This window comes from Prionailurus viverrinus, chromosome D4 (assembly GCF_022837055.1).
Source record: "Prionailurus viverrinus isolate Anna chromosome D4, UM_Priviv_1.0, whole genome shotgun sequence".
NCBI classification, from domain to species: Eukaryota; Metazoa; Chordata; class Mammalia; order Carnivora; family Felidae; genus Prionailurus; species Prionailurus viverrinus.
In genome coordinates this window covers 37,743,668-37,769,796 of record NC_062573.1, presented here as the reverse complement: position 1 = coordinate 37,769,796, position 26,129 = coordinate 37,743,668, and the positions used below count along the sequence as shown (strand labels likewise).

Sequence of the window (26,129 nt, the reverse complement as noted above, 5' to 3'; positions counted from 1 at the left end):
TAAAAAAAAGTAAACATTAAAAAAAAAAATACACATTGGAGGCCAGAATACAATGGAGCAATAGCTTCTTAATTCTGAAGGAAAATTATTTGGGAATTACAGTGCTACAGACATTTAAATTATTATTCCAGTAGCAAGGCAGAATAAAATCATTTTCAGACTTTCACTATCTTAATACATTTATCATCAGTGTACTGCATTTCAGGAAGCTCCTGGAGGATATGCTCCAAAAAGGCATCAAGGAAGAAAACTAAGAAAGTAAAACGATACAGATAACAGATCCAACACAAGAGGCCCAAAAGAAGAAACTGTGAAGAACACAATGAAGGGAGATCTCAGGCTCTGTGTGCCCCAGGGGCAGACAGACCAGGTCAGAAAGTTTTCACCCCCAGGAAGATGAAACTGTAAAATATGAAGTATGTCTACAGGTCTTGAGAAGAGATTTAGACAACTAGCAAAGAATATGAAGTTGAATTTGTGAGAAATACATAAAAAATGAAGTGAATGAAAGCCCCAAACAGGATACTCACTACTACAGGGAGATCATAAAACTGTTGAGGAAGAGTTATCTTAGTTTATTCCACAGCAGTGTAAGTAGAGCCTGTGCAGTCATAAAATACTGATTTCGTCTAGGGGTGTCTGGGTGGCACAATCCATTAAGCTGCGGACTCTTGGTTTCAGCTCAGGTCAAATGTTCTGTGAGTTCAAGTCCCACATAAGGCATGGAGCCTGCCTGGAATTCTCTCTTTGCTCCTCCCTGCCCATACATGCTGTGCGCACTCTCGCTCTCAAATAAGTAAACAAAAACTTAAAAATTATACTGATTTCATCTAAATTAAGTTCAACTATAAGGGGCGGAGCATAGAAAAGATGCATAAGCTGGGGGAGAGCTAAAGTCCAATATTCTGCAGCAAGAACAGAAAATGCCTAAAATATTAAAAAAATAAAAATAGCAATAAAGCACTTTATACATACACATGGAAGTAACATACAAAAATAAGCAGTTAAAAGAGACAACAATTTTAACTCCAAGAAAAGGAAATGGGGGTTGGGAAGGGAATGTCTCTGATTTCTTAACAAACTCCATAGAACTATTGACTTTGGACACAAAGTGCTGAGTGTTTACAGGAGGGAGAAATCATTTAACCCTTGGCATGGACAGGCAAGAGTCAACACACCACATTAAATGTGAAGTTGCATCTTTCAAATGTGGGTAGTTTTCCAAAGGTAAAAAAATAGTCCATGACAGATGAGAAATCCAGTTTAACTTGAAGTGGGCTTAGGGAGGCCTGAAGCAGTCTGAAACAATCACATGTTGACTGGTACAGTTCAATGTACAATCAAAGAATAATGTCTCCATTCTGAAAGGTCTTCAGAAGGCTGAGAGAGCCTCTGGGTTTTCAATGGGCTTTTGTGAAAGACAAGGTATCTGGTTTAGTGCACCTTGGAAGAGAACTATTTTGCTTCCCTAAAACTAAATTCCATTATTCCCAATCCATCTGTACACTAACTACCTTGATCCAGAATTCTATCAACAATGTACATGGGAAAACAATTTTCATGTCCTATCTGGCTACAAACATTTACAGCACTTCATTACATTTATTAATATACCATACAAATTGTCATACAATTTGACATACAAATTGTCATACAAATACAAATTGACATACAAATTGTCAGGATGTCAGCCTTGAGGACACTTTTATAACAGTAAGGGTACGTTAGACACTTCAGTTGGGATGTAGAAGAGACTCATCACCCAGGGACTATAAAATGCCCTACTCTGAACAGTTGGAAATGAGAGGTAAAACAGTCTTATTTCATCATTACCCACTATCTATTCCTGTGTGTGACACAACGCTGGCTCTCAATCAGTGTTAGCTGAAGAAATTTATGAATGATTTTGAAAACAAAACCAAAAACACAACATGAGTTAAAAAGAAAAAAGCACAACACTTCAAATACATGACTTCAGCCTCCAATTCCTGAAGTTCTGATGAATGCAAAAACTCTAGGACCTAGCACAGTCCTACAAAACATGTAAAGTTTAATGACAAGACTCAACTATTACAGCAGCCATCCTTTAGTTACTTCTGACTGCAATGATTATATCCTGCTGGGTACGTGCTTCTACTGAACTCAATTTTAAAGAGATAAGCTTAATCAGTAATTACACTCAAATACACATAAATTTATGTATTAGCATTACTAAGTGGTTCGGAATATCACAGAATCTTAGAATTAAAAGAGACCTTCAGAGATTATCTCGTCCAATTCAATATAGGAGTTTGCTCTATAACGTTTCTAGTCTGTCTACCATCATGTACTGGCTGCACTACAACAAAAGCCTCCAAACAGACCTACTTCCACATTTATCCCTTTGCAATCTAATCTCCACCAGCAGCTAGCAGTATTTCTCAACAGGTCAATCAAATCATGTTGCTCCCTGCCTGAAATGCATTGAAGGCTTCTACTTACACTCTTTCTAGAAGCACTCTTACCATAGCATGTGGCTCCAGCCAACTTCTGGCTCCTGACCTCACAGCTCATTCCCTCCCGAACACAGGAACTTGCCTCTTTCTTAATCCAGGGTGTCTATGCTTGATCCTCCTACCATCTACAGATCTCTTTCATTTCAACTCTTCTCATTCCTTGCTCCCATGACTAGGTCCATCTTGGTGTCAGCTTTAATAAACCAAACAAAACTGAAACCCTCATCAGAGAGGCTTCCTTCTTTAACATCTCTCCATTCAATTCTATACTTGTTTGTTTTTTTTTTCACAGTACACATGCCAATGAGCAATTATTTATTTACTTTTTTTTCTGATCCATGAGCCCTCCCAGACTGTAAGAAAGCTCCGTAAGAAGAGGGAACTTGTTTTTGTTTTCTTTTTCTTCAGGATCTAAACAAATAGTAGAGACTCAACCAAGAGTTAACATCTGAATTTATGCATGGCTACCCAAACTCTGAGTGAAACCTATACTAATGGGAGAGTTACTACATAACAAAGTAGATCACCTCAAATTTTCTCTTTCTGAACTGAAATCTGTCTTCCACGTCATAAATTTCCTGTTACAACCAGCCAAATCAGGACCGACCCCTTGAACTTGATTTGGACTGGAACTTAACCTTCAGTTTCTTAATTTCTCTTTTTGGTTAACCTGACAACCTTTTGAAGGCAATGGATTTTCTTTCAAGAAAACAGCACATCCTCACACATCGATAAAACATATTGAAACTTTCATCCCCTCCATCCGAGCCCACCACAGACCCCAGACTAAGAAACTTATTTGGACAAGGAGACGTGCCAAATGCAACTTTCTGCAACGCAATTATCAAAAATTAAATTTGAGGGAAGATTACACAGCACATTCTAGGGAAAGAAGAGGATTTACTTCAATTACATGTCAGATGTTTTCACAACGTCTAATGGGGGGGGGGGTGCACCTGGCATCAGTAAGTTTTCAAATCTGAAAGAAACATGGCAAATCATCGCCCAAAAGATAAGAGCTTCGTCCAAGGTCACCCACTCGTTAAGTGGTAAAATTAGGACAAGAATGTACGTCTCTGTAATCCTAAAGCGGTGCTCTTTCCACCTAAATCTCACAGGTTTCCTAACACTGTGCGCCCAGAGTGCCAGTGCTCTCAGAACTGTGAGGGAGCGCGGACCGGAGGCAAGGCCGGGAACAGTACAGGATACAGCAGGGGAGGGGCCCTCTCGTCCCACCAGCAATAGGAAGCTTGCAACACTGCCAGGGGTGGGTGGTGGGGACAGGCGGGGACAGACGGACTCGCAGCGCTCACCTGTCTGGGACCCAGAGACGGGTGGTGCGGTCTCGGGACACGGACACAAAGGCTCCCGGCGGATAGAGGCTGCATACCAGGCCCCGCACATCCAGCTCGTGGCCTGGGAGCGAGCAACTCAGCCGGTACCTGGCGGCACCGCTCGCCATGGCCCTTGTCGGTCCGGCACCCGGGGCCCAGGCACCGCGCGAGATCAGTCCGCAGAAGAGGCCAGGAGTGCGCCGAAGCGCGGCGGGCGAGGGGCCTGCAGGTGAGGGGCGGCTGAGGACCGGAAGAGCCCTAGAGCCGGTGCGGAAGGGCGACGGGGAAGGGAAACGCCGAACGGGCCGAGTGACACAGCAACCCTGACATGTACACCGGAATTCATCATCTGTCTCAGCCCGCCATGACGCAAAGCGTGTGCGTCCCGACTGCTGAGGGCAAGGCCGAGCTGAAGCTCGTTTCCTTCCCGCGCCCTGGACGATCCGCCGAGGAAGAAATAACAGGGCCCGGCCGTTGGGCCCGACCGCCCCAATCCGGATCCTTTTCGAGCCCGCGTCCTTGCCGAGTCCTGGCTGAACAGTTTATTGTAGTACGAGATGCGCGCTGGGACTACAAATCCCACAATGCCACGCGCAGTGGGGCGGGAACCGCAGGCGCGCCGAATCCGGATATTTTAAGATTTGATTTCAGGAGCTGCGCGCTCCCTTGTGGTTGAGAGAAATCGTTCTGAACGTTTTGTCAGGGTAACCCTTTTGCGACTTTTCCAGAACTTCTGTGAAATCGCCTGAGACTTTTGGAAGTTAAACATTGTTTTTTAATTAAAACGACAGAGTTTGGGACCAAGTTGTAAACAGTCGTTTGCCTTAAATCCTAATACTAAGCTGGGTTCTCGGTACTCTAAAAAATTAAAATATCTTACGTGTTAAGCAATTCTCAGATTTAAAACATTTATCTCAACTGTCACATCTGCCTACAAATGACAAATGCTGCGTCCTCCTTCCATGTGTCTGAAGGCACTCAGGGAAAAAATCTCCATAATGTCAGTTGATTCAGACAATTCTGTGTACCGAGTAGTTGGGCAGAGGTTGTAGGGAAGGAAACAATCTTTTTTCTTTCTACCTTTGTAGGCTTTGCGCGGGGCGTTGCAACAAAAGAGGTTAATAAGAGAAAAATTTATTAACATACATATCTCATATATGCAAGGGAGAAACTCAGAAATGAGTACTCAAAGAGGTGGCTAGAGTCTGGACTTACAGCACAAGTTAACAAAGGAACAATATTTACTGAAGAAAAGGACTTTAAGTCTTTAGAAGCAGCAAATTTTGGAGAGGCAAAAATATGGGGAACTAACAGTAAATAAAGTCCAGTTAGTAAAATTTGTTATGTGGATTCCTCCTGTATAGTCACTAAAACACTACAAATTTGTTGGGCTCAAATGGGAGAATTACATAAAAATATTTTACGAACTTGAAGTGATAATTCAGCCACGTGACATTTCATTTTGTTGCATTCATTTTAAACTACTTGAAGGCAGGCACATTCAGAAATAAATCTGGTTTATAAATAATGTATGCAAGTTGGAAATGTGAAAAACGTTGAAAGTCCAATACGTACGTACCTTATGATTATAGTTGCAAGCACATTTAAGCTTTCTCTACATAGAAAGAATGGAAGAAAACTCCAAGTTACTTTATTAGAGATGTGGGATTTGAGATGAAGTAGTTTTTTGTTTTTTTTTTTACATTGTTTCTTTATTTTAAAAAAAATTTTTTTACCTTTATTTTTGAGAGACAGAGAGACAGAGCAGAAGCAGGCGAGGGGCAGACAGAGAATGAGACACAGAATCCAAAGGAGGCTCCAGGCTCCGAGCTATCAGCACAGAGCCCGACCTGGGGCTCGAACTCACAAGCCATGGGATCGTGACCCGAGCCAAAGTCGGATGCCCAACCGACTGAGCCACCCAGGCACCCCTACATGGTGTTTCTTTACACACTGATTCTAAGATAGTTATTTTTAAGACCACTGTCCATTTAATTCATCCTTCACAAACTTGGATCAAAATAACTTTGAAAGGAAGTTTAAAGACAGGAAGTTTCCACTGAAACGAGGAATAGATGTCACCAGAAACACATCTATACTTAATGTAATGTGTACATTGCGCAGACCTAACAGGAAGGATAACTACCTCTAATAAGAAGTAAAAAGTATAACGCTGCCTACCACAAGTAACTAAAAACAGTTATTAAAAAGTCTATTACACGATAACACATATCATGTCACATACGAGGTGACATAGCGATATAATAAATGCAGGTCAGGCACACAATCAGAAAGGTGACTTTGATTATAAATACTAAGGTTTTCAGACAAAACGTACTTCCCTACTCAAGTCGCCGTTTTCTGTTTGTTTCAGAAAAAGACTGGAGATACTCCGACAACAAAAATTAGATCTCCAATCTCGCGAGAACAGGTTATTCTCGTTCTGTTTGGTGTTACCAGGGGCAGAAACCGAAGATTGGCCAATCAGGAGGCGGGTCCTCTCTTCGTCCCGCCCCCGTTGCCGGGATACGTAGCCGCGCGTAGCCGCTAGTGGTTAGTTCTGAGGACCCAGGAAAGCTGCGCGAGGGCAGCTTGCAGTGGCGAAGTGAGCTAACGGTACTCTGTACGACTGGTGGGCTCCGCCGGGGGTGGCGGCCTCGGAAACAGGTTCGAGCGCCCGTCACCGCTACAGCTTTCCTCCTGACACTCCCAGGGAGGTGAGAAATCCCAGGTCCCATCTATCCCTCTCTCAGTCCCTCCGGAGCCGCTTTTCTTACCTTGGAGAAGCTGATCCGCTCCAAACAAAAACAAATCCACACTTTTCGGCTCTTAGCCGTTCTCTCAGCCTGTCGCCAGGCCTGGAAGTCGGACTCCAGGCCGGCAGAGCGTGTGGAGAGATCACCTCAGTCAGTCCCCTGAGGAAACCTGCCGAGGCGAGACCGGAAGGAAGGATCCAAGAGCCTCAAAGAGAAAATTCACCGTGGGCTGAGGGATTTCACTCGAAGCAATAGATTTGTGTCTTTTATTAGCAACTTGCCAGTTGTTGGTATATGTTAAAATGGCTGGTTTAGGGAGGATCCTGGTAGTAATAATTAGCAAGCCGATGTTTTTATATAGTATCTTTAATCTTCACAACAGCTCTTCAGGCCACAGCCCATTGCCACGCATGGGTCTTACAGATGAGGACCCACATCCAGTGGGGATAACTGTCAGAGCTAAAGTTTGTGTCTCTCATTTTTCTGGAACCAAAGGCTAGGCTCCGTCTCTGATTTGCGTGAATAACGGAGGAGTTAGTGGCCTGTCTGTTAGGAGTGACCGTTCTTTTATCTCCTGGGACTGATCTAATGCTAGGCTTTCTCCAAGGTAGTAAAGCAGTGGTAGAGACAGTCAGGTGGAAATTCTTTTTTTTTTTTTTTTTAATTTTGAAATGTTTATTTACTTTTGACAGAGAGAGACACAGAGTGTGAGCAGGAAAGGGGTAGAGAGAGAGGGAGACGCAGAATCTGAAGCAGGCTCCAGGCTCTGAGCTGTTCCACAGAGCCGGATGGGGGCTCAAACTCACAAACCCAGGGATCATGACCTGAGCTGAAGTTGGAGGCTTAACAGACTGAGCCACCCAGGCGCCCCTGGAAATTCTGTATGTTGTACATTTTCTTAAAGTTGTCAGGAAAGCTAGAATAATAGACTTAAATTTTACATGGACAACAGCCGTATTTCATTTTCTTGAGCTTCTCCACTAATGCGCTTTTTACACATTGAAGGTTTGTGGCAAACCTGTTTGTCAAGCGAGTCTATAAGTGCCATGTTCCCAACGGCATTTGCTCGCTTCATGTTTGTCACATTTTGGTAATTCTGGAGATATGTCAGACTATGCATTGTTACTATATTTGTAATAGTCATCTGTGATTAGTGATTAGGACTTGCTGAAAGCTTAGATGAAGATGAGGGTTAGCATTTTTTAGCAATGAAGTATTTTTTTCGCTAATGTGTAAATTTACATAAATATAACTGAAACAAAAATGTAATGAAACAATACCCTTCCTATATGCAGTGAACTCTTACATTAAAAAAATTTTTTTGTGTGTGATGTTTATTCAGTTTTGAGAGACAGCAAGCAGGGGTGGGGCAACGAGAGAGAGGGAGACAGAATCCGAAGCAGGCTCCAGGCTCCGAGCTGTCAGCACAGAGCCTGACGTGGGGCTCGAACTCACGAACTGTGAGATCATGACCTGAGCCGAAGTCAGACGCTTAACCAACTGAGCCACTCAGGTGCCCCTCTTACATTTTTTTTAATGTTTATTTTTGCGAGAGAGAGTGAGTGGAGGAGGGGCAGAGAGGGAGAGAGAATCCCAAGTAGGCTCCAAACTGTTAGTACTTAGAGCCTGATACAGAGCTGGAACTCACAAACCGTGAGATCATGATCTGAGCTGAAATCTAGAGTCAGATGCTTAACTGACTGAGCCACCCAGTCACCCTTCTTACATTTTTTACTTCATGTTTAAAGCATATTGGGCAAAACCTACCAACTTGTTTTCACAACCCACTAACAAGTCATGACCCATAATCTGAAAAGTGCTATTCTAAATCATCAGCCAAAACTTTGAATAATATATTCTGATGAGTAAAGGAGGGGGCTGGTAAACTGGGAGAGGATGAGTGAATTGAGGAGCAGGTTTAAAGGGAGATAAAGTGAGAATAAAGATAAGATGGGTATAAAGAATACCAATGAAATATTTCAATTGGTATTGAGATGAAACAATTCCAGATGATGACAAGCTCCAGGTCTAGCCATAGCTATGGATGAGTGAAATGGAGTTGAGATGGTTACTAAAATTTAGGTCAGGGAACTGTGACCTAGAATGTTAGATATTGAAGCCAGTATCCCTATGGAAGTCATCCAGGACATTGGTGGGACTGGAGTAGAGAGACTTGAACTAGGTATAAAAGACTTTAGTAAAGATGGGGGGAGAAATTAGGAGGTCCCTAAGATAAAAGGAACCAGGAAAGATCCAAGGCAGTAAGGTTGCATTCCTTGGTCCTCAAAGGAAGATTTGGAAGATTCATGTTTTAAAAGTGACACTGGGGAGCAACGGGAATGCTGTGCACTCCTTTGCTTTGGAATTATGGATTGAGAAGCTAAAACAGCCTTCACTGAAAGTGTTTTGCGGCAAGTTGGGATTCTATTAAGGCAAAGAGTAAAATGAAAGATCTGATAACAGGGTTTAGAATATAAAGGAGTGAATCATCATTTTTCCCTGTGGGGGGAAAAAAAAGTAGGGAGGGAAGAAACGTGCTGGATATGTCAGAAAAGAGAAATTTTAATAGAGTATGGGAAGAGCTCAAGAGAGATAGGTAATTAGAGAGGCTTACATTTTGGTAAAAAATAGGGAAATGAGAAAGGCATATGATAAATGATTTCATAGTTCCACTCTAAATTGAACATTACTTTCATATTTGAACAAAATGAAGCCTGTTTAGCCTTGTAGTAGTACCTGGAATGACAATTTGCAAGAGAAGTCATTGTGGGTTAAATGTTTGAAGGGAAGCTATGTGGATCTCCAGTGTGTTGCTATAGGAGACATTAAAGGAGAATTGAACTGTTACTTGTTTCCAGATAGTGGTGAAAGTAAACAAACGATGGCCAGTAATCACAAACCTTCAGCAGCTCGCCCTGTTTCACGAGGTGGAATGGGGTTGACTGGAAGACCTCCTTCTGGAATACGACCCCCATCAGCAAGTATTCGAGTGGCAACTGGAGTAAGTTTCAAACAAATCTGTTTAATTCTCATGCATATGTCCTACTAGAAGTTGGAAAGCCTGTCTATAATAAGAGATTCTTCTTTGTTCTTTATTCCATCAGCATACTATTACATATGTTTTGGCGTTTTTTGGGGGGGGGTTTTTGGGGGAATACCTAGAAGTATAAATGTGGGAGGATGTCTGAAAGACATTTTTAAAAATTTATTTATTTTGAGAGAGAGAGTGCGAGTAGGAGAGGAGTAAAGCGAGAGAGAGAGAGAGAGAGAGAATCCCAGGCAGGCTCCACACTGTCAGCACGGAGCCCAGTGTGGGTGCTCGATTTCACGAACCATGAGATCATGATCGGAACTGAAATCAAGAGTTGGACGCTTAACTGACTGAGCCACCTAGGCACCCCTAAAAGACATTACTGAGAGAAGATACCTTCTCACATAGATATTCAAATTTATTTTAAAGGTACAATAATTTAAGTGGTATAGCTTATTGGTGCCTGAATTAAATGAAATGGAATAGATGAGAAACAGAATCAAACATATGTAATTAGTGATGAAGGTAACATTTCAAAATAGTTGGAAAAGCATGGAGTATTCAATAGTTTATTCAAGTAATGGATAAGCCATTTATTTTTAAAAATTGACCCCTCCCTCACACAGAATTCTAGGTGTTTTAGAAACTTTATATTTAGAAAATGAAACCATAAATGTTCTAGAAGAAAATACAGGCAAGTATTTCATATAAACTTGGTGTGGACTTGGCCTTTGTAAAACAGAAACACCAAGTACTGAAAAGGAAAGTATGTTTATATTTATATATTTGAATTTTTAAAAATTGAAAACACCACAATAAAGTTAAAAGAAAAATGACAAACTGATAAAAATATCTGCAACATATATGTCATAAATAGAGTTGAGAATTGTAAAATGAAAAATCTTTATGAACTGGTAAGAGCTCTTTCTGTAATTAAACACTATGAACCCTATGTTAAATCAAAATTACATGAGATTTATTTTGGGGAGAGTGGGGAATATCATTGTAAAACTATTCCAGAATTCATTTAGAGCAATAAAAAACAAAAATAAAAGTGCAGTATTATAATATAAAAATATAAGTAATAAGTAAAACAATATTTTGGTTGCCACAGGAGCCTGGAAACAAACAAACAAACAAACTAGTAAATGTTAATAGCTTAGTGTAAGATGGGGAATGTCATAAATCAGTAAGAGAAACACCGCATTAGAAAAAAATTGGATAAACTTTATAAACTGATAATTCTAAGCAGAGTGATATCCTATAAAAGATAATTGTTACAGTTTCATTATAATAGTGAAAATTTGAAAGCAACTTACCTTGTAACAGGCAAACCTTAAATAAATTATGATAATATCTATCCCTATAATTGGCTATTAGGTAGTCATTAAAAATTATTTTCAAAGTATTTGAGGAAAGTATATATCTTTATAATACAGTATTAAATGAAAAAAAAAGTGTGGTGCCAGTTGAACATAAAAACGTACATTTATTTACAGAGAAGTAAATGTACCAAAATATTCATATTAATTTTTCTTATGGTTGTAGCAGATGATTTTGACTCCATGTAAGGTGGTTTTGACTCCTTATCTGTGAAGTTTACACAGTAGGCTAACTGCAAACCAGAGATAATACTGGGTTGTCCTGTTTTTAGTTCATACGAAGCACAATAAATTTTGGAGGGAATAATTTTGTTAAAAATCAGATTTTCTTAAAGTTTTCAGATTTTTCTAGAGTTTCAGCTAATATTACCAGCATCATCAACTTACACTGAAATGATTTTTCTAAAACCTTCATGTACATGGTACTGAGCTAGTAAGAATTTTTATTTTAGTAAAAATTTATGCTTGTTATTTAAATATTTATAAAAGAATCTGACACTCATTGGCCACTTACTCCATGCCAGGTGCTTTACCCATTTAATGTTTGCAGTTTAAAAATTTTTTTTTCAATGTTTTATTTATTTTTGAGACAGAGAGAGACAGAGCATGAACGGGGGAGGGGCAGAGAGAGAGGGAGACACAGAATCGGAAACAGGCTCCAGGCTCTGAGCCATCAGCCCAGAGCCTGACGCGGGGCTCGAACTCACGGACCGCGAGATCGTGACCTGGCTGAAGTCGGACGCTTAACCGACTGCGCCACCCAGGCGCCCCAATGTTTGCAGTTTTAAAAATATTGATGCCTGTTGTAAATCGTACAAAGGAAAAGTGTCAGAGTTGCCTCCTACCTCAGGTATAACTATTGTTAACAGTGTGACGTATATACCCTTTAAGATTTTTTTCTGTTCATTGACAAACACTAACACACATGCATATAAGATTATATGGTTTTACTATTTTCTAAAATAATGATAATACTATACACATTTTTATTTATCTTGTCAATTACTTTTAATAATGTATTTCCATGTGAATACATATATATAGTAATTCCTTTTAATATGTGCCGTTTTAATTTATACTTCTCTATATTTTCATTTGGTAAAGTTTGCCCAGGAAGAGATGTAGCATTCTCTTCCAAAGATCACTCAAGATAACCCTGAACTCATTTCATTTGTATTTGTGGTTGACAGTGTTCCTGTGTCCAACATACTCTTTGACATGTGTTACTGTTGTTGGCCCCCAGTATAATAACCAAGTAATTCTCAGAATCACTTAAGAACTATGTTAGCTGACAAGATTAGAGACCACCACCTAACAATTAATGATAAGCAAAATGAATGACTATGGTTATATACAATCCCTATCTAAAATGTCTACTACATATTTAATCTACTACTTGACTCTTTGACAGAGAGTGGGGGAAAAAGTAAAGAAAGAATGGAAGATAAACAAAAGAAGGATATTTTGAAACAGCCTCAGGTTGTCTCCTACCTTTCCAACTTGTCCATGCTGTATGAACTGACAAGAGGACAGTCTTTTGTCCTTTCCTCAGATTGTCTAATGTTCTATTGGATTTTACAGACCTGAAGTAGAGAATCATGTAATGATATGAATGCATGCTGAATGATGTCAGCCCTTTGACACTTGGCTATCTCATGACAGAATTTATATGTAATTATAATTTAAAAATGAAAATTTATTTTTTCTGATTTTGAAGGTAGTATATACTTACCACAATAATGCTGAAAACACTGAATTGTAAAAATAACAACATAAAAATGAACTATAATATCACATCATATGGAGATAACCATTGTTATTGTTTCTTATATAATTCTCAGACTTTTTTGTTTTACAAAATGGAATTATAAATACTGTTCTGTAAACTACTTTTTAAAATATACTGTAACTTATTCAACCATTTCCTATGGTCAAATAGGGACAAAAATGTGGATATTTAATTCCTTTCCAGTTTTGAGGTTATTATATAATGTCTACACATAAAATTAATTTTAAAAAAAATTTTACTTTATTTTTCTTGAAATATAGTTAACGTAGAATTTTTTTTTTCCCCTCAAGTTAGCTAACATACAGTGTAGTCTTCACTTCAGGAGTAGATTCCCATGATTCATCATTTACATACAACACCCAGTGCTCATTCCAGCAAGTGCCCTCCTCAATGCCCATTACCCATTTCCCCCACCCTCCATCCCCTACCTAGCCCCATCAACCCTCAGTTTGTTCTCTGTATTTAAGAGTCTCTTATGGTTTCCCTCTCTCTCTGTATATTATTTTTCCTTCCCTTCCCTTCCCCTATGCTTATCTGTTAAGTTTCTCAAATTCCACATTTGAGAGAAATCGTAGATACCTGTCTTTCTCTGACTGACTTATTTCACTTAGCATAATATGTTCTGGCTCTGTCCATGTCATTACAAATGGCAAGACTTCATTCTTTTCATTGCTGAGTATTATTCCATTGTATACATATATACCACATCTTTATCCATTCATCAGTTGATGAACACTTGGGCCCTTTCCATAATTTGGCTATTGTTGCTAGTGCTGCTGTAAACATTGGGTTGCACGTGCCCCTTTGAATCAGCACTCCTGTATCCTTTGGATAAATAGCGCAATTGCTGGGTTGTAGGTTAGTTCTATTTTTAATTTTTTGAGTAACCTCCACACAGTTTTCTAGAGTGGCTGCACCAGTTTGCATTCCCACCAACAGTGCAAGAGGGTTCCCTTTTCTCCACATCCTCACCAACATCTCTTGTTTCCTGAGCTGTTAATTTAGGCCACTCTTACCCATGTGAGGTGATACCTCAGTGTAGTTTTGATTTGTATTTCCCTGATGATTAGTGATGTTGAGCACCTTTTCATGTGTCTGTTGGCCATCTGGATGTCTTTTTTGGAAAAGTGTGTATTCATATCTTCCCATTTCTTAACTGGATTATGTGTTTTTTAGGTGTTGAGTTTGGTAGGTTCTTTATAGATTTTTGATACTAACGCTTTATATGATATGTCATTTGCGAGTATCTCCTCCCATTCCATCGGTTGTCTTTTAGTTTTGTTGATTATTTCCTTTGCTGTGCAGCTTTTTATCTTGATGAGGTCCCAATAGTTCATTTTTGCTTTTATTTCCCTTGCCTTCAGAGACATGTCAAGTAAGAAGTTGCAGCCGAGATCAAAGAGGTTGCTGCCTGTTTTCTCCTCTAGGATTTTGATGATTTCCTGTCTCACATTTAAGTCTTTCATCCATTTTGCATTTACTGTTGTGTATAGTGTAAAAAAGTGGTCCAGTTTCATTCTTCTGCATGTTGCTGTCCAGTTCTCCCAGCACCGTTTGCTAAAGAGACTCTTTTTTTCTATTGGATACTCTTTTCTGCTTTGTCAAAGATTAGTTGGCTATGTATTTGTGGGTCCATTTCTGAGTTCTCTATTCTGTTTCATTGCTCTATGTGTCTGTGTTTGTGCCAGTACCATACTGTCTTGAAGGGGCTAAAGTCTGGGATTGTGATGCCTCCGATTTGGTTTTCTTTTTCAACATTACTTCGGCTATTCGTGGTCTTTTGTGGTTCCATACAAATTTTAGGATTTTTTGTTCTAGCTCTGTGAAGAATGCTGGTGCTATTTTGATTGGGATTGCATTGAATGTGTAGATTTCTTTGGGTAGTATCAACAGTTTAACAATATTTGTTCTGCCAATCCATGCACATGGAATGTTTTTCTATTTCTTTGTGTCTTCTTCAGTTGCTTTCATAAGCTTTCTATAGTGAAATTTTCAGCATACAGATCTTTTACCTCTTTGGTTAAGTTTATTCCTAGGTATTTTATCGTTCTTGATGCAGTTGTAAATGGGATTGATACCTTGATACCTTGGGATTGATACCTTGATCTCTTTGTGTTGCTTCATTATTGGTGTATAGAAATGTGACTGATGTCTGTACATTGATTTTGTATCCTGCAACTTTGATGAATTCATGTATCAGCTTTAGCAATTTTTTGGTGGAGTCTTTTGGGTTTTCCATGTAGAGTATCATGCCATCTGTGAGAAGTAAAAGTTTGAGTTCTTTGCCAATTTGGATGCCTTTTATTTCATTTTGTTGTCTTATTTGCTGAGGCTAGGACTTCTAACACTCGTTAAACAACAGTGGTGAGAATGGACATCGTGTTCCTAATTCAGTGGGAAAGCTGTTAGTTTTTTCCCATTGAGGATATTAGCTGTGGGCCTTTCACATACGGATTTTATGACATTAAGGTATGTTCCCTCTATCCCAACTTTCTTGAGGATTTTTATTAAGAAAGGATGCTGCATTTTGTCAAATGCTTTTTCTGCATCTATTGCTAGGATCATATGGTTCTTATCCTTTCTTCTATTAATGTGATACATCACGTTTGATTTGCAAATATTGAACCAGCCCTGCAGTCCAGGAATGAATCCCACTTGATCATGGTGAATAATTCTTTTAATATACTGTTGAATTCGATTTGCTAGTATTTTGTTGAGAATTTTTGCATCCATGTTCATCAGGTATATTGGCCTGTAATTCTCCTTTTCAGTCGGGTCCTTGTCTGGTGTGGGAATCAAGATAATGCTGGCTTCATAGAATTGAGTCTGGAAGCTTCCCTTCCATTTCTGTTTTTTGGAATAGGTTGAGAAGAATAGGTATTAACTTTGCTTTAAATGGCTGGTAGAGTTCCCCTGGGAAGCCATCTGACCAGGACTCATGTTTTTGGGAGTTATTTTGATAACTGATTCAATTTTGTCGCTGATTATGGGTCTGTTTAAATTTTCTGTTTGTTCCTGTTTGAGTTTTGGTAGTGTGTAAGTGTCTAGGAATTTGTCCATTTCTTCCAGATTTTCCAGTTTGTTGGCATATAATTTTTCATAATATTCTCTAATAATTGTATTTCTGTGGTGTTGGTTATGATCTGTCTTCTTTCATTTGTGATTTTATCTATTTGGGTCCTCTCTTTTCTTTTTGATTAATCTGGCTATTCATTGATCTGTTCTATATTCATTGATCTGTTCTGTGTTACTGGATTCTATATTTTTATTTCTGCTCTAATCTTCGTTATTTCTTTTCTTCTGCGGGCTTTGGGCTTTCTTTGCCACGGCCTTTCTAGTTCCTTTAGGTGTGAGTTTAGATTGTGTATTTGGGACTTTTCTTGATTCTTGAGATAGGCCTGAATTGCAATATATTTTCCTCCTAGGACTGCTTTTGCTGCATTCCAAAGGGTTTGGACGGTCATTTTTTCATTTTCATTTGCTTTCATATATTTTTTAATTTCTTTAATTTCCTGGTTGGCCCGTTCATTCTTTAGTAGGATGTTCTTTAACCTCCATGTATTTGGGGGACTTTCCAAATTTTTCCTTGTGGTTGATTTCAAGTTTCCTAGTGTTGTGATCTAAAAATATGCATGGTATGTATGATCTCAGTCATTTTATATTTGTTGAGGGCTGTTTGGTGACCCTGTATGTGATCTATTTTGGAAAATGTTTCATGTGTACTCGAGAAGAATGTGTATTCTGCTGTTTTGGGAGGAAAAGTTATGAATGTATCTGTTAAGTCCATCTGTTACAGTTGTAAGGGTTAAATTGTAGTGTAGGGCTAACCTGTAGCCTTAAGAAATAACAGCTTTGTTTTAACACTGTAGATTAAGAGATAACAACCTTGTCCTATCAATCAAGGGAACAAAAGTTCAAGGAAAATAAATTGGATTAGTGTTTGATTGGATTGGGGCAAGGGCATGTCTGAACTGTTTCCATCCCCATCTGGGAACTATTTCTTTGTTTTGTTCCCAGGTGATAATAAGACGATGTGGTCTATGTGGTCGCTATAAAAACTCTGTACCCCTGCTGTTAGAGATGCACTCTGGTCTAGAGTGTCAGTCCTGATCGTTTGGCCTTGCCTCTCATTGCAATAAACTTTGTTGTGACTGTCACTGGTGCCCATAGCATTCTGTTTCAGGAGTTGTGTGGATGCAACACAATGTGTCATTCAAAGCCGTTGTTTCCTTATTGATTTTCTGCCTAGATGATCTGTCTATTGTTGTAAGTGGAGTATTAAAGTCCCCTACAATCATGTTATTGTGTATAAATTTATTTATGTTCGTGATTAATTGATTTATATTATTTGGGTACTTCAGCATTGGGGACATAAACATTTATAATTGTTAGCTCTTCTTGATGGATAGACCTCTTACTTTTGATATAATGCCCTTCTTCATCTCTTGTTACAGACTTTGTTTTAAAATCTAGTTTGTCTGATATAACTATGGCTACTCTGGCTTTCTTTTGACGCCCAGTAGCATGATAGATAGATTTCCTCACTTTCAACCTGCAGATGTCCTCAGGTTTAAGATGGGTCTCTTGTAAGTAGCATATAGATGGGTCTTATTTTTTTACCCATTCTGATACCCCTGTATCTTTTGATTGGAGTATTTAATCCATTTACATTTAGAGTGATTATTCAAAGATACGGATTTAGTGTCATTGTGTTATCTGTGGGTTTCAAGCTTGTGGTGATGCCTCTGGTCTTTTGTAATCCTTACTGCTTTCCACTCACAGAGTCCCTCTTAGGATCTCCTGCAGGGCTGGTTTAGTGGTCAGGAACACCTTTAGTTTTTGTTTGTCTGGAATAGCCTTTATCTCTTCTTCTATTCTGAAAGACAGCCTTGCTGGATAAAGGATTCTTGGCTGCATATTTTTCCTCTTCAGCACATTGAGTATTTATTTCCTGCCACTCCCTTCTGGCCTGCCAAGTTTCAGTGGACAGGTCTGCTACTACCCTTATGTGTCTACCCTTGGTGGTTAATGCTTGTTTGTCCCTAGCTGCTTTCAATATTCTCTCTTTATCTTTGTATTTTGCCAGTTTCACTATATGTCATGGTGTTGATCTGTTTTTGTTGATTTTGAAGGGAGTTCTCTGTGACTCCTAGACTTGGATGTCTGTTTCCTTCCCCAGATTAGGGAAGTTTTCAGGTGTAATTTGTTCAAATAAACCTTCTGCCCCTTTCTCTCTCCTTCTTCTGGAAGTCCTATTATATGGATGTTATTTCATTTCATTGACTCACTTAAGTCTCTAATTCTCCCCTTGTGGTCTCATAATTTCTTTTCCCTCTTTTTTCAGCTTAATCATTTTCCATAATTTTACCTTCACTTCTTCTCTCCTCTGCTTCTTCCATCTTCACTGTCACTGTATCTAGTTTATTTTGCATCTCAGTTATTTCTTTTTTTTTTTTTTTTTTTTTTCAACGTTTATTTATTTTTGGGACAGAGAGAGACAGAGCATGAACGGGGGAGGGGCAGAGAGAGAGAGGGAGACACAGAATCGGAAGCAGGCTCCAGGCTCTGAGCCATCAGCCCAGAGCCTGAAGTGGGGCTCAAACTCCCGGACGGCGAGATCGTGACCTGGCTGAAGTCGGACGCTTAACCGACTGCGCCACCCAGGCGCCCCGCATCTCAGTTATTTCTTAATTCATTGTGACTATTTCTTACATTTTTGATGTCTGCAGCAATAGATTCTCTGCTGTCTTCGATGCTTTTTTCAAGCCCAGCTATTAGTCTTATGACTGTTACTTTGAACTGTTGTTCAGATATATTGTTTGTATCTGTTAAGAGCAATTCTCTGGCTGTCATTTCTTCCTGGGTTGTCTTTTGAAGAGAATTCTCCTGTTTCAACATTTTGGCTACATTTCTGGCTTTTACGTGTTTTAACAGCTTGTTATGTCTTCCATCTGCAAGTTACTACTATATTAAAGAGGGATAATACACTGGCCAGGGCCAGGCACTTCAGGAAGTGTTTTTGGAGTGTGTTGAGTGCACTCTTGTGTTGTGTATTTGGCTGCTGTACCCACTGGTCAGTCTTCTACAAAGCTCCTCCTTACTTGTGGTGTGGATTGTTTGGACCTTCCACCAAGTGTGCTTTGATTTGTTCGTTGAAGTAACTCTGGAAGAAAGGAAAAGGTGGGGAACCTGATCCCATAGAAAGTGAAAAATGAAAGAGGTGAAAAAAAAAAGACCAAATAGAGAATCAAAGAAACTATAAGGCTTAATCCAGAGAGAGAGGAAGGAAAATAAAGATGGAGCTTTATAAAAAGTGTAAAAAGAATAAAAATGCCTGAAAAAAATACATATATATATATATATATATATATATATATATATAATAAGAATTGACCAAAAGTCAAATCAGAAACTATGATCCTGATTCCAAAGGAAAAAAAGAGGGTAGAAAGAAAAAAGAGAGGAAAAAAAAAAAAAGAAAAACAGACTAACATACAAAGCCACAAGATAGTTGTCTGTTGGTGTCTGGGACCAGTGGCTGTGCTCGTCTGGAGGAGGGACTGTCTGGTTCAGTCAGTGTCATTCCCACTCCAGTAGGTGAGCAGTTGCCAAATTGCTAGACACGAGGGGCGGGTCTGGTGTAAACTAGTCCTGCCTCCACTGGGGGCAACTGTTCTGTTCCCTCAATCCCCACTGTGTTGGTGATGAGAAAAATGGCAACACCCCAGTCTCTCCTCCCTGGACTGGGTTTCTCAAACCATGCTGTTCAGGCAGCCCTTACAGAATAGTGCTGGTGGTCAGCCTGTTCTCCACAGTCTCCCGCACCTCTTAGGCTCTTGGCTAAGATTCAGAACCTGATGTCTTAAGGGGCCCTATACCACGTGGATTCCATTTTGGTGTAGCACCACTCAGCCCTGCTGGCACCTGAAAGGTCTTTTGTCCTTGGTGGGGCCATAGACCCTCTTCCCACAGTATTGGAGGAAGGAGACTGTTACCTCTCAGCATGCCCCTGAGATTGCTACTGTGCCCTGGGGCCAGCTCCCTCTTCCCCCCAGGCTTGCGTACATGGAAGCTGCAGTGACTTCAGTCTGCCGAAATTTGCACACTTTTGAAAGCTCCTATCTTTGATCTTCAATTCCTAAGGCTGTTTGCAAAGTAGAAACTGGCACTGTCAGTATTTTTTTTCCCCAGTCTATGGTCCAGAGAAGTTTTTCTCTTGTACTAGCACAATACCACAATCCACAGCCTTTCTTTCTCTCCGTTTTGTTTTTCCACAGAAGGGGCTCCTTCCCCTCTGTGCCTACACTGTTTTATCTCCCCCAGTTCACATAATGCATCTGTGTCCTGCTGAGCTGTCTCCCTTACCTGTGGAGACTTCTCTCACTCCACAGATTGATTTCCTTAGTGTTCCAAGTGTTCTGACCTCAATACAGCTGTGTTTGAGGGAAGGGAAGGGAAGGGAAATCCCTGTAACCCTACTTCTCTGCCATCTTAACTCCTCTAAAATTTTAAATTTTAAAGGAATGTACTGTCTAATTGCCGGGGTCCAGCCCCAGCAGATCCAGGGATTCCCGAAGGATGAATGGCGCCGGTGAAAAAATAAAAAATGGACACAGACAACAGCAGTGTGTTTGACTGGCCGCTTTATTGTGACAAACGTGGCATTATATTTGTTAGCAGTTTCCTTGTAGCATGCGTCATCTTTTTCTGGCATTACCTAATTCTAAAAATGTTCCTATGTGTAATCACCCATTAAGGAACAACATGGTTATTTTCTTGTAATGTTCCCTCCTGCCCTTTTCTTATTGATTAATTTCTTCACATTATTTCATTATGTATCTACGTTTATCTATAATCTATAAAGCATTTGCTTTGCTATTTTCATGAAAGGTCATCTATCTCTCAACACCTCAAGTGGAAGACTTACAGGGACAGGACTTCTTAATTGTTTTTTTGAACCATTTGCGGTGTAAGGAACAAAAGTTTTTGCTTTGGTCTGGGGTGCCGGGAGGGAGCCAAGAGGACCCTGGGAACCCACGCCTCATGTGTTCCCAGAGAGACAATGTATACCTAGGAACTAATGAACCATTCTGTACCTTAACCCACCAGGTCCAGTCATCATCTTGAATGTCTCCTGGGGGCCAGGTGGGCCTAGGGTTGGAGTAACTTGTATCCATAGATACACTCCTTTGTTGCCGGAGTGGGGCTTTCAAATCCATTTGTTCCCTCCTTGGCTGGGAAATATATGGGGTCATCCTTCCTTTAGGTAGAGGAGTCTTTATAGGGGGTGGCAAGGGCGAGATGTAGGGCTGCATGATTTTCTTGGGGTATCTTCTTTCTTTCCCCAGTGGTTCTTTTCCCTGGGGGCATGTCGTGGGCAATTCACCAACAGACGATTCCCCCAGGTACTTTGATTGGCAGGGGGGCTGCCCTGACCAATGCTAAGGCCAAATTACATAAAAGCAGGAGTACAAGAAGCTTCACTGTCAGTGGGCCGCCCTGCAGTCCCGATCCATCCACCGTCTGGGCCCTGCCATCAGGCTGGTTGGAGAGCTTGGCTGCCAGCATCTATTGTTCATAGAATTTTAAATGTTAAAGACTTTTATTTAATATGTCCTATTTTGGGAATTCAAAAAGGTAAGGAATACTTTACAAATTAAATGTAATTTTAATTTTTAAAAAATAATCTCTTTGCTGTCATAACAGTACTAGAGGTATAGTGTTTTTCTAGTTTACTAAAACTGAAATCATGTTTTTCATTTAGATGCCACCTGGAACAGCAAGACCAGGCTCTCGTGGTGGTACCATTGGGACAGGAGGAGTTCTGTCTTCTCAAATCAAAGTTGCTGATCGTCCTGTAACACAACAAGGTTTGAGTGGAATGAAAACTGGAATGAAAGGTATCTCTTTTAAAAAGACGAGTATATTTTGTATAAGAAGTATCACAGTACCATATTACTGGGGGAACCTGGGTGGCTCAGTTGGTTACTAGTGTCTGTCTTCAGCTCAGGTCATGATGTTGCGGTTTGTGAGTTCAAGCCCCGTGTTGGGGTTGCTGCTGTTACATGGAGCCCGCTTAGGATCCTCTGTCCACCCCCTCCTCAGCCCCTCCCCAACTTGAGGTCTCTCAAAAATAAACAAACACTAAAAAAAAAAATAGTATTGCAGTACCATATTAGTTAGCCAAGAAGTATAAAGAGGCCATTTTATTCAATTTTTATTCCTTGATTCACAAAATTATGGTGATGGTTAAATAAAAGTGCTGTGAAAATACACTGTGAACTTTAATCTTCATTTTTCTAAATATGGAGCTTTACTATAACTTGAAGAAATTTGAAATAATTTGAAGAAAAGCTCAGGAATGAAAATTAGGTTTCTAGTACTACATAGAAATATTCTGAAATATTTTTTGATTGTTTCCATATCAAAATGACACTATTAAGGTATTTGTGTATTTATGATAAATGACTCAAGAAGTGTTACTTTTCTAATAATTAATAATCCATTATAATATGTAACTTCTTAAGTAAGGAATTGAAGCTAACACAGTTTTTTACTGCATCTTTCCTTAGGCCTATGTATGTGTTTAAAAAAGCATAATGGTATACTTATGATTGAAAAATTGGTCTGTGATACATACAAATCAAAGCATGGTAAACTGCTTTATAATGAGTTTTTTATTTTCTGTATTTGTGACAGATGACTTATCAGGGATGAAGATATTCTACTGGGATAAAATTAATTATAAGATATTATGCTACCTTTTGTAATATAGTATGCCATGCCTTTCAGGAGACTTAAATTTTTTTACTTTATTATAATACCACTTAGCTCACTAAATATTAAAAAACAATTATTTAGGGGTATGTGGGTGGCTCAGTTGGTTAGCATCTGACTTCGGCTCAGGTCATGATATCACGGTTTGTGAGTTTGTGGGTTTGAGTGCTCTCTGCTGTTAGTGCAGAGTCCACTTTGGATCCTCTGTCCTCTCTTTGCCCCTCTCCCACTGGTTCCCCCCCCCTCTCTCAAAATAAACTTAAAAAAAAAAACACAATTTTTTAGAAATTCTTGCTTGATATCAATACTGTGAAGAAATGTCAAAATTATATCATTGTCTAGTCTTCTCTCCCTCTTCTGATCATAGACCTCACAGTTACTACTCTATCCTTACTTTTTCCACTTTGCAAGGTCACCTCTCTCAAGGTTTGGACATTTAACCTAGGGGTTACTTTCTTAGTCCTGCTGAAATAACTGAAATAAGATCATGTTTCTAAAAAAACGGTCTCTAAGACAAATTATGAAAAATCATAATCTCTTACATTGAGAAATCCACAGTCTAAATCTTCACTGTGCTTTATGATAGTTAATAGCTACTTGTAGCTATTTAAATTTAAATTAATTAAAATTAAATAAAAGATTCAGTTCTCTGCTATCATCAGCCACATTTCAAGTGTTTAATAATTCCAAGTAGCTGCTTTATTGGACAGTGTTGGTATAGAATATTTCCATTGTTGCAAAAAGTTCTATTGGATAACCCTCTTCTAGACTTTTTAAAAAATATTTATTTATTTTGAGGGAGAAACAGATTGAGAGAGAGAATCTCAAGCAAGCTCTGCACATGCTCACGAACCATGAGATCATGACCTGGGCTGAAATCAAGAGTCAGCCACTTGACTTGTTGAGCCACCCTGGTGTGCCTAGACTTTCTTAGATTGAGTTTGCATTCAGTTAACCTGACCTGTAGAGTGTACTTCCTGTCTTAACACCCCTACCTTTAGTCGTATTTTTGTGATCTTAATTCAAGTTTCCATTATGTTATGATGCTAAGATATTAGTTCTCTTTTCCATTTTTTTTTTTAAGCAGGCTCCACGCTCAACATGGGGCTTGAACTCATGACCCTTAAGATGACAAGTCACGTGCTTTACCAACAGAGCCAGCCAGGCACCCCAATTGTCTTTTCAATTGATTCAGTCTGTCATCTTGATTATCAGATTTACTGGGGCATAAATAAGGAATCAACAGAATTGTGGAGTGTAATTGTGGTTGTGCTTTGGCTTTACTATTTTGGTGGTATTTCCAAACTGAACACTAATAATTAAAAAAATTTTTTTTAGGTCCCCAGAGGCAAATTTTAGACAAATCTTATTATCTTGGACTTCTTCGGTATGTTCAATAAACATTTTTTTTTCCTATGCATAGTCATGAAGTTTTAACGCTGGTGCTTATTAAGATAGTTAGGTGTCTGTTGATTTTTAAGAATTATTTTGTGTTATAATTTCTGGTTAATTTGGCTGTGCTACAAAATATATGAGATAATACAAATAGGTTGAGATTTTAAATTGTATTTGTTTGCATGTGTGTGAATTAATTTATGTCCAGTTCACTATCATATAATGATAAGAATCATCTTTTATTATGCTTCTTTCACTAACTACTATGAAATATATTATTCATACCACTGAAATGTCATCACTTGTATCTAGTAAGAAAGGGAAAATGCGTATACTTATAATATTTTAGGGCAGAGTTTTACATAAATGTATAATTGGTCAGTTGCCACAAATGTAACCTAATTTTAATTAATTCATGAAGTTCATTATGTCTCTAAGAATGAAGCTCTAAATTGAGAACTTTTTTCGTATTCTTTATCTACCTTTTTTTGCTCAGATGTCCTACTGTTCAGTCTTCATTTTTCTGCTTTATTGTATTTTGTTCTTGGCTCATCATCTATATCTTTGTCTACTATTTCCATTGCATTTAATCCATCCTTCTATCATGTCCTAAAACCTCTGTTTTCTTTTTCATTTCTTCTGCAGTCTTTTGTTTGTCAATTATCAGGATCCTTTATGGGTCTCAAACTTCTAGAAGGCAATAGAGAGAAGTGTAGGTTTTCCCCACCACTCCTTAATGCTAACATCAGCATGAGGCCAGCACTTACGTAGCATCTCTTCATATCCAGCCACTTTTTAATCAAAAGAAAGAAAGGATATAGAGCTATTTGTCAGCATTGCATATCCTCACTTTTCCAGGATTTGTGCTTTTGTGTCAAAAAAATGGGTCTAGGTATTTTTGTAATTATTTGACTCTATAGCACTAGTTCTCAACTCTCCATGATTTTTGCCCCCCAGGGAACATTTGGTGATTTTTGGACATATTTTTGGTTGTCACAGCTAGGGTTGGGGGTGTGTGCTACTGACAACTTGACCAGGGATGCTGTTAAGCATTGTACAGTGCATAGGATAGCCCTTCCCCACTGCCAGAGTATCCTTTACTGACCTAAACTGTCAGCAGTGCTGCTTTTGAGAAGCCCCACCTTAGAGAGTAGCAGTAGCTGTGAGGATGACAATTAGGCATCTAGTTGTGTCTATAGATTGTTATTTTGACCAGGCTTACATTCTGGTCCTATTTCATCTTAATGATCAGAGAATCTATTTCAGTTTCTTGGGATATGCCTCATTTTAGTCAAACAGGCCACATAAATTGTTTTTCTTTTTTTAGTGAAATTTCACAAAACCATTTATATTATTGTTACATATTTATGAAAAATTTGCTTGACTAGAAAGGCTCTTTCCTGGATTAGGATTATTGCTGACTTTTTTATTTCTTTCCATTTAGAAGTAAAATAAGTGAACTTACAACAGAAATTAATAAACTTCAGAAAGAAATAGAAATGTACAATCAAGAGAATTCAGTATATTTGTCATATGAAAAGAGGTGAGCAGTTTTGCAGTTAAAATTATGCAAGGTCTTTTTAAGAGCAATATTCAATGTTATATGCTTCAGAAGTTTAATACCAAATTTGTAATTATACATAATGTTTATAATGTTCTTCTTATTTAGGTGTTTATGAATGTATTTGTTTTATGCTTACAGAGCTGAGACTTTAGCTGTTGAAATCAAAGAGTTTCAAGGACAACTAGCAGACTACAATATGGTATTTGCCCTTTTCTGAGATTTTTTTGAATATTTCCATTGTTTTTTACCACTTTAAAAATATATTATTTTAGATACTAAATAATACATGAATATATGCTTACGGCGAAAGATTGTAACAAGGGAGAGTATAGAGATTAAAGCCTCCCTTTGCTTTTCCCTCATTTTTCTCACCAGAAATCATTTGGCCTAACAGATATGTATTCTTCCAGTCTTAAGAAAATACATTTACTTGCAGATACATATTTTCCCTAACAGTATTAAAATAATCATTTTAAAAGTAGCTAAAATTTATTGGGTACTAACTGTCATTTCTGTAAAAAAACATTTTCTCTCTCTATGGATGGTTTTTATTATGAAATACTAAAAATTTTAATTATGTATTGTGCAGATTCTACCTCCATTCTT

At 38.8% G+C, this 26,129-nt stretch overlaps 2 protein-coding genes across 9 annotated transcripts in view; one reads left to right on the top strand and one right to left on the bottom strand.

Annotated features, from left to right (window-relative positions):
* The window catches only part of PLAA (phospholipase A2 activating protein), a 42,037-nt gene extending 35,813 nt beyond the window's left edge, over positions 1–6,224 (bottom strand). For 4 of the 5 annotated variants that reach the window (XM_047830568.1, XM_047830569.1, XM_047830570.1 and 1 more), the window contains exon 1: positions 3,809–4,211. In XM_047830568.1, the coding sequence (XP_047686524.1) occupies positions 3,809–3,957 (149 nt within the window). In that variant the 5' untranslated portion in view covers positions 3,958–4,211. Of the gene's footprint in view, positions 1–3,808; positions 4,212–6,167 lie in introns of those variants that run through there. The other variant, XM_047830571.1, reaches the window with a different exon arrangement.
* A 161-nt stretch (positions 6,225–6,385) lies between these two features.
* Positions 6,386–26,129, top strand: part of IFT74 (intraflagellar transport 74) — an 88,782-nt gene continuing 69,038 nt past the window's right edge. For 2 of the 4 annotated variants that reach the window (XR_007146419.1, XM_047830796.1), the window contains exons 1-6: positions 6,386–6,546; positions 9,444–9,586; positions 21,552–21,687; positions 23,903–23,951; positions 25,404–25,502; positions 25,662–25,722. Coding sequence is in view for 3 of the 4 variants with exons in the window: in XM_047830796.1 (XP_047686752.1) it covers positions 9,467–9,586; positions 21,552–21,687; positions 23,903–23,951; positions 25,404–25,502; positions 25,662–25,722 (465 nt within the window). In the remaining variant the exon portion in view is untranslated. The remainder of the gene's footprint in view (positions 6,547–9,443; positions 9,587–21,551; positions 21,688–23,902; positions 23,952–25,403; positions 25,503–25,661; positions 25,723–26,129) is intronic. The other 2 variants (XM_047830797.1, XM_047830798.1) reach the window with 2 other exon arrangements.